We start from the raw sequence: 8,600 nt of genomic DNA on the forward strand, positions 1-8,600 counted from the left end.
CAGAATCTGGAAGTGGCGGTGAAGGAATATATTGGATATATCCAAATTGTCTCAAACACCTCTCTGGTAGATATTTCACTACAGTGCTGCATAATCGGATGTGGCCAGTATAAAGCGTGATATCATCAAAAGGAATGACACCCCTATGATTCTCTCATGGTCTCCATATAACATCTACAGGTGTCAATGCATAAATAATATGTAAGACCCATAATTTTAAAGTACACTTTATGTATTTTAGTGTATTTTTGGTATTGAACTCGAAGTCTTTTTAGCCAAAGTTATTAATATTTTGGAGTTTATATGACCAAAAAGATATTTTGGTGCCGATTAAAATTACTCGTCGATAAATAAATTAAATTAAGCACGGTGAATCCTCTACGAAGAATTTAATTTAGGGGAGTTTGTTAAAAATGTCTCGCAATTGCTAAAAGTTGTGTTATGTCAATTGAGTTGCGACGAGAGTGGATATTTTAACAAAAGTGGTTTGGAGAGGTTATGGGCGAAATGGTAAATTTAATAAATATCTAAATACTTTGAGATATTTGTTAATTATATTCAATATATATATATATATATATACTACACCCTGGTAAATTGTGTTTGTCCGTGAGAGACTGCACAGGTGTTTGTCCGTGAGAGACTACACCCTGGTAAATTGTGTTTGTCCGTGAGAGACTGCACAGGTGTTTGTCCGTGAGAGACTACACCCTGGTAAATTGTGTTTGTCCGTGAGAGACTGCACAGGTGTTTGTCCGTGAGAGACTACACCCTGGTAAATTGTGTTTGTCCGTGAGAGACTGCACAGGTGTTTGTCCGTGAGAGACTACACCCTGGTAAATTGTGTTTGTCCGTGAGAGACTGCACAGGTGTTTGTCCGTGAGAGACTACACCCTGGTAAATTGTGTTTGTCCGTGAGAGACTGCACAGGTGTTTGTCCGTGAGAGACTACACCCTGGTAAATTGTGTTTGTCCGTGAGAGACTGCACAGGTGTTTGTCCGTGAGAGACTACACCCTGGTAAATTGTGTTTGTCCGTGAGAGACTGCACAGGTGTTTGTCCGTGAGAGACTACACCCTGGTAAATTGTGTTTGTCCGTGAGAGACTGCACAGGTGTTTGTCCGTGAGAGACTACACCCTGGTAAATTGTGTTTGTCCGTGAGAGACTGCACAGGTGTTTGTCCGTGAGAGACTACACCCTGGTAAATTGTGTTTGTCCGTGAGAGACTGCACAGGTGTTTGTCCGTGAGAGACTACACCCTGGTAAATTGTGTTTGTCCGTGAGAGACTGCACAGGTGTTTGTCCGTGAGAGACTACACCCTGGTAAATTGTGTTTGTCCGTGAGAGACTGCACAGGTGTTTGTCCGTGAGAGACTACACCCTGGTAAATTGTGTTTGTCCGTGAGAGACTGCACAGGTGTTTGTCCGTGAGAGACTACACCCTGGTAAATTGTGTTTGTCCGTGAGAGACTGCACATGTGTTTGTCCGTGAGAGACTACACCCTGGTAAATTGTGTTTGTCCGTGAGAGACTGCACATGTGTTTGTCCGTGAGAGACTACACCCTGGTAAATTGTGTTTGTCCGTGAGAGACTGCACAGGTGTTTGTCCGTGAGAGACTGCACCCTGGTAAATTGTGTTTGTCCGTGAGAGACTGCACAGGTGTATGTCCGTGAGAGGCTGCACCCTGGTAAATTGTGTTTGTCCGTGAGAGACTGCACATGTGTTTGTCCGTGAGAGACTACACCCTGGTAAATTGTGTTTGTCTGTGAGAGACTGCACAAGTGGTTGTCCGTGAGAGACTACACCTTGGTAAATTGTGTTTGTCCGTGAGAGACTGCACATGTGTTTGTCCGTGAGAGACTACACCCTGGTAAATTGTGTTTGTCCGTGAGAGACTGCACAGGTGTTTGTCCGTGAGAGACTGCACCCTGGTATATTGTGTTTGTCCATGAGAGACTACACTCGTGTTCGTTCGTGAGAAACTGTACGTTTAGGATTTACGCCTCTCGCGGGGGGTTTTGTTTGGAATTGTGTGATAGCATGTTTGATTGCAAAACTATTTCGAAGCTCATGATGTTGTAGTGATTGTGTTATAAGTGCTAAGTGTTATGTGTTGGAATTGTGTGTGAATGTGATTGAGTTAGTTTATGTATTTTTAGAAAAACATGCAGGGAAATTGATTTCCCAATCGATTTGATTGGTTACAGGAACTCAGCTATTTTGACAAAATCGATGTGCCAATCGATTTTGTAATATGTTTCTTAAAACCATTTACGAAATCGATTGCCCAATCGATTGTTATGTTTCTTGTTTTCTTGAATCTTGAAAAGATAGTGAACTAATCGATTTCCCAATCGATTTGGCCATTACAGTAGCTCAACTATTTAGGCAAAATCGATTTGCCAATCGATTGAATTGGTTACAGGGGCTTAGCTATTCATTCAATCGATTGCTCAATCGATTGATTTAAGCCCAGAGTGCAGATTTCACTAAAAACCTTCATCCAAATCGATTTCCCAATCGATTGGCATAGTGGAAATTCTCATTATGAGTTAGATAATCGATTGTTCAATTGGTTCATCAATGGATTGGCCAATTATCTATTACTTGATTGATTAAAAACTTTATTTGGATTTCATGGTTATTTGGCAAGTGTTACATGAACTTTTAGCATATGGAAAACCTTTTTAAGGTGCATGCTAAGTTGAAAGGTTATTTTGTGCATTTAAAAACTTAAATGTTATGTGTTAATTGTTAATTTCGGTTGGTGACCTTTTACAACTATTGTGGAAATCTGGGATTTGTCTTCAGATGAGAACCAGGACCATCCTACTGGTTTGTACCCTGTGGATGGGAATGTAGATGGGAATGCCTGACTGGAGCTATGTTATGAGGATCTTACGGGGCGCGTGGAGATCACTCGGGGTGTTTAGTTTGTTTTGGAGAATGATCAGATTAGGTTGACATAGAGGGAACATATGTCTTTCTTTTGAATTGTATTTATTTTAGATTGGAAGATTGTACCTATACTAATATTTTCAGCATGACATGTTATTTTCGATGGGTTACATGTACCACTTCTTGATGTGTAAATATTTTGGATTCATATTTCGAGAAACTTTTCGGCTGCTTGTAAATTATAATGACTTAATTATTTATCCAAAGGTATTACCTTATTTATTTATTTGTTTTATTTTAATTTCTTTTGAAAAAAAAATACACCCTCGCTTTGAAAATCGGGGTATTACATAATACTTCTGTATTCATCGACCTTATGCTTGCCTTGTTTGTAGCACCATCTATTCATTCAGGCAAAACATTCAACGTCAGTACCCTGATCACCTCTATTACAAAAATTCAGAAAATATTCGTAAATCCAGCACTGTTACAAATAAAAATATTAAATAATTATTACTAATAATTAAATATAACATAAATAAGTTAAATTAATAAATTAATGCTAACAATTAAATACAACATAAATAAATTAAATAAATAATTAATAATTAATACTAAAATATAATTGATACCTGAAGCAGCGTCATATATCCACCTAGCTGTTTGGTGTCATAATAGCAGGCATCTGAGAGGTAGTCATAAAGCACCACTAGTGCAGCAGTACCCCATGCATATTTATCTGTACCGTCTAAATATCTGAATAAAGGAAGGTACTTCGCATCAACTAGAGTATGACTCTTATCAGCGAAAATAGTACTCCCGACTAAATTCAACAGATATGCCCTAGCAGCACAATCAAACCTCTCTGCTGCACACTGCCTTCCGAAGACCTCATTCAACCAATCCAACCTATAGTGCGCACCTCTAGTCTTTTTGGTCTCCTCCCAGATCTCTTCCGTAGTCACTCCTAATAGATGGACGACAAGATTACACGTCGTTACTCTATCTACATCGGGTGGACTGTAGAACTCACCCCTAATAGGCAATCCGAGAAGATTAGCAACATCATCCAAAGTAATCGTCATTTCACCAAATGGCATGTGAAATGACGATGTCTCAGAATGCCATCTTTCAACAAAGGCAGATATCAAGTTGTTGTCGATCATCTTCAAACTACCCCGTTGTAATGGGTTCAGACCTGACAAATTCACCCAATTCTCTATGGGTCGCAGAAGTACCGACAAAGTAAATTGTTGCATTTTCTTCCCATGCGCAACAATTTTCAGCAATGGTCGCTCCTGTATACAAAAAATATATGACATTAAAATTAAATTTAGACAACAAATATTAATTAATTTAAATATTTTTAATGCATTAAATTAAATTTAGACAACAAATATTAATTAATTTAAATATTTTTAATGCATTATAAGTAATAATTAATTTAATATACTTCACCAAACCATAGTCTAGCTGAAACATGATAACATTATCGTGTAAGGACAAACAAATCATAAGGTCCTCCAGGATACCGTGTCAGCTCACCAGGTCCCTCAGCTCCATCATGTTCCTCCTCCATATGCTCTCCCTCATGAGCAGGTGCAGCCTCCTCCTGCTCATGTACATCCACCTGCTCGTGCACCATATGCTCATGTACATCCATCTGCCCATGTACCACATCTTCCTCATGCACTATAGAAGGCTCCCCCTGATCATGATGTCCCTCATCGTCGTCTTCAATAATCATACGTCTTCTTCTCCTTGAAGCTGTCGGTCGAATCCTCTCTGGGGGATTCATCGGAGTCGATGTAGAAGTCTCAGTGTCCCGTGTAATTCGTATGATTTTGCCGTCTCTTCCTCGTGCACCCACTGAAAAATTAAAATATTAAAAAAAATAAATCACAATAACTTATAAAATTATAATTAATTAAATTAAAAAAAATATATACGTAACTTTCGAAAAACTTGATGGTCAAGTTCTCCGGTAACTACCGGAAATGTTGGTCATCAAGTTTTCCGGAACACTCTTCTATACCGGATAACTTAAAAAATGTTTTCAGGAACACTCTTCTGTACCAGAAAACTTCATACAAGATTTCCAGTAATAGCTTCTGTACCGGCAAACATTAAAACAAGGTTTCCGGAGTACAACTTCTATACCGGAAAACTTATTTTTCAATTTCTCCGGACATTTGGAAAAAAAAACTTACTCTCAGTTCCGAAAATGTAAAAATGTGAAATGGTAATTTTTTGAAGTTTTATTATTTATACGAGGGCAAAATAGTCATTTCATTATTAATTTCGGGGTATAGGTATAATAAGGAGGGTACAAGGAAAATTTTTCTAAAAAAAACTATCGAAACATTTAATTTCGCAAAGCCCATCGAAACCCAAATTGTTGGGCTTTTTCTCTTGGCCCAGAAGGTAACAAATCAAAGGAGTGGTAATAATAAATAAATAATATAAGGACCTAAATGAAAACGAGGGAAATTAAGAAAATGGGAACATCACGGAGGAAAGGCAGTGTTGTACCACTCGGCTCACAGTTCCCCTTAGAGGAAATTCACAAAGCGTCCAAACGCGTTCAAGATGCCATCACCGATAAGAACAACGAACTCCACCGCTTACAAACCTTTCTCTCCGACAACAACAACCTTGTCAACCTCGTCCAGAAGCTTCCCGAACAACTCTCTCACGATGTCATGGCAAGTCAATCCTTGTTTTTAAAATTAAAAAAAAAAAATTGTTTTTTCAACAACCCTTTGTAAAAAAGTTTCAAATTTTGAAATTGGGTTTTCAGGTTCCGTTTGGGAAAGCAGCCTTCTTCCCTGGTCGTTTGATTCATACCAATGAGTTCCTGGTGCGTTTTTCTTTTTTACTTCAATGGTTCGATTGAAACTTTGAAATTGCTTTTGTTTTTGTATATATTTTGTCTCAGTGGTGAAGGGTTTTTGCTTGTTAGGTTCTTTTGGGAGAAGGCTATTATGCTGACAGAACTTCCAAACAAACTGTTGAGATTTTGCAACGAAGAGGGAAGACCTTGGATTCACAGGTTGATTCTATTCAGGCTATGATCAAGGACCTTGAAGCTGAGGCCTCTTTGTTCAATGCTACAGCTTCTGAAGTAGAGGTTTGTCTCAATACTTACCTGATTAGTTTGAAGCAACTTTGAATTTGATTTGTATTGAGGCAATTTTGACATTCACACCTGTAGTATTATTATGGATTGACAAATGTTACTCTCTTAGTTGTTAATTGTTATGTTAGTATTTTCTCCTTGACTAAAATTTGAATTGTTTACTTGACATTGGCACCTGTATTATATCAATTTATCCGGTTAGATTTGTGGTTGAACTTGGCAATGTTTGGAATGGAAACATAGCTTATACCTTATTAGTGGTGGTCAGTGTTATCAGATTTTTATAATGTTGTTTTGAGTTTGTTTTTTGCCTGTCACTTTCATTTTAAGGGTTGGCATCTATACATGGTAACTGAATGTCTTTTCGTGTCGAACTAAGGGTTATGCTGCAATGTGCAGGACGGTATTGTGGAAATAATGGAAGAATATGTGGAGAACGGCTCTGACGATGGGGAATCTGAATCAGGCACGTTCTTGCCTTATTGCTTTCCCAAGGTTTTACATTTATATATAGGGTGATAATCCATTTTCATTTTAAACGGAAGCTGGTCCGAGGTCTGAAAAGTTTAAATAAAGTTCAAGTTCTTTCTTTGAAGATTTTTTATTTACTAAGATTATTCAAATAGAAGTAATTACTAATTGTCATCATCCGTCAAGTCAAGTCTTAATACTGTTTGACCTTCACTTTTTACGTTCCATTATGTTGATATCATTAACATATATAATTGTTTATGTTATCGGAGTTGTAATTATGATTTGGCGTGATGTCAATCCCTTTTTTGCAGAGTCACCTATGGAAGATGCTCCTAGTTGTGGGAATGATACAGCCACGAAAGTGGAGTATGCTTCTTTATTATCAAAAATGGATGAACTTGAGAAACAAGAAGAGCTTGATGCACAAAATGGTGATTCAAGTGAGGAAACTACTGTTGATTTTGATCATAGTCCATATCAGAGGCCTGTTGATAACAACCCCCAAAACCCAGAAGTAGTATCTTGATCAATTTGTTGTTTCTGTTTTAGATATCTTGTTTATAGGATATGAGCACAATGAACTGTCATAACGTATGATTTATTTTCTATGAAGTAGGATATTAATCAAGCCACACCACTGGACCGGGTGGCTAACAATAATTATTTTGCTAATGATCTTCGGAAAAAACATAATCATCAAGAAGATATAGCTGATCAGTTGAATGTAAGAAAGTATCTTCCTGTTATCTTATTTCAACTTTTAAGTTGTTTAAAATGTTAATAACTCCTCAGCTGAAGAAGTATATGCTTTTGCATTCTAATTTTGAAAACGCAGTTTGCAAGCCTGGCTGTTCAATCTCAGGTCAGAGGTTGGTATTCAATAAGTTCTCTACGATCTCATTTTCTTTGCATATATGCATGTTTCATGGTTTCGCGTATGATGTCTATAAATGGCTGCATGTGCTGTTTGCATCCATTTTGAAAATTTTCTGTTGTGTCTGATCTATCAGAAGGGAAAAATTTATCACAAAATGTGAAATCCGTCGATGCTAGTTTGAAGCATCCCATATCTCAAGCAGCTTCTGCTTCGAAAATTGAGGTATCCAAATTTTTTATTGAAACTTCCATTACAATTGTTTGCCTGTGATGTGAGTATTGCCTTGCTTTGCCCTGAGATTACAAACTACTGTTTATTTTGTAGTTGGAATACTACTTTGTTATTAATTCCTTATAAACTGTATTGAGATTTAATTTTTCTCTTCTCTTAAATAATTCTATTTCCATCCCTATATATAGAACTTCCTTAACTAATTCATACAAATTAAGAAAGTTGGTTAATTTAGTTATATGCATTAAATTTGGTAACAATTTGTATTATTTTTTTCAATATTAACTTATAATAATATTGAGTGTTTAATAGGCACAAGGTTTGTTTAATCTTTGTAATCTTTTCCCTTGCAAGTCATAATGCCCTGCAACAAAAATGCTGCAGTCGATAATTTTCTTGATTAAATATTTTCTGCAGGCTTTTACAGGCTCCATCGTTGAGCATGCCGAGAATTTACAAACTTCTTCAAGAGAACAAAGTTCAACTTCACAGGTAGATTAGCCGAGCTATGTATGGTGTGGTCATAAATAAACATGGTTTTTATACCATAATCCAATGCAGTTTCATCACTGACTTAAATCTATGATGATGACCACGGGTTTGATTTTTTTGTTTTAACAGGTTTCAGGTTCTCAATCTTTAAAACCAGTCTCCAGATTCAAAATGCAGAGAAGATAGATACATTATTATGAGAAGGTTGTTTGAAGCTCTAAGATGTGCTTGTTATTAGAATCAAAAGCAGAAAAAGTGAATGTGGGATAAGCCGTTGTGAAAAATATTGTGCTCTCCGCATGTAGAATGAAGAAGAATCCAAAGAAACAAAGGCATAATTTGTACCACTTTTAAACAAAATATTACAAATTTTCTGCTTTGTAGTGGATTGGAATGAAAATGAACAATTTTTATTTCTAATGGCAAATAAAGTTCATATTATGTGGGGGTGAGGAATGGATTTGGATCCTCTCCTTCCATCTTTCC

General features: G+C 36.9%; 1 protein-coding gene across 1 annotated transcript; it reads left to right on the forward strand.

The window, feature by feature from the left end:
• The first annotated feature begins 5,381 nt into the window (after positions 1–5,381).
• On the forward strand, positions 5,382–8,555 carry LOC101505464 (uncharacterized). Its single transcript, XM_004505507.3, has 10 exons — positions 5,382–5,606; positions 5,702–5,761; positions 5,864–6,031; positions 6,440–6,506; positions 6,826–7,028; positions 7,131–7,238; positions 7,350–7,383; positions 7,525–7,613; positions 8,040–8,114; positions 8,244–8,555. The coding sequence occupies exons 1-10, from the start codon at positions 5,400–5,402 to the stop codon at positions 8,298–8,300; spliced, it is 1,068 nt and encodes a 355-aa protein (XP_004505564.1). The 5' UTR covers positions 5,382–5,399; the 3' UTR covers positions 8,301–8,555.
• Positions 8,556–8,600: the final 45 nt, after the last annotated feature.

The sequence above is a fragment of the Cicer arietinum genome, chromosome 6, assembly GCF_000331145.2.
Source record: "Cicer arietinum cultivar CDC Frontier isolate Library 1 chromosome 6, Cicar.CDCFrontier_v2.0, whole genome shotgun sequence".
NCBI lineage: Eukaryota > Viridiplantae > Streptophyta > Magnoliopsida > Fabales > Fabaceae > Cicer > Cicer arietinum.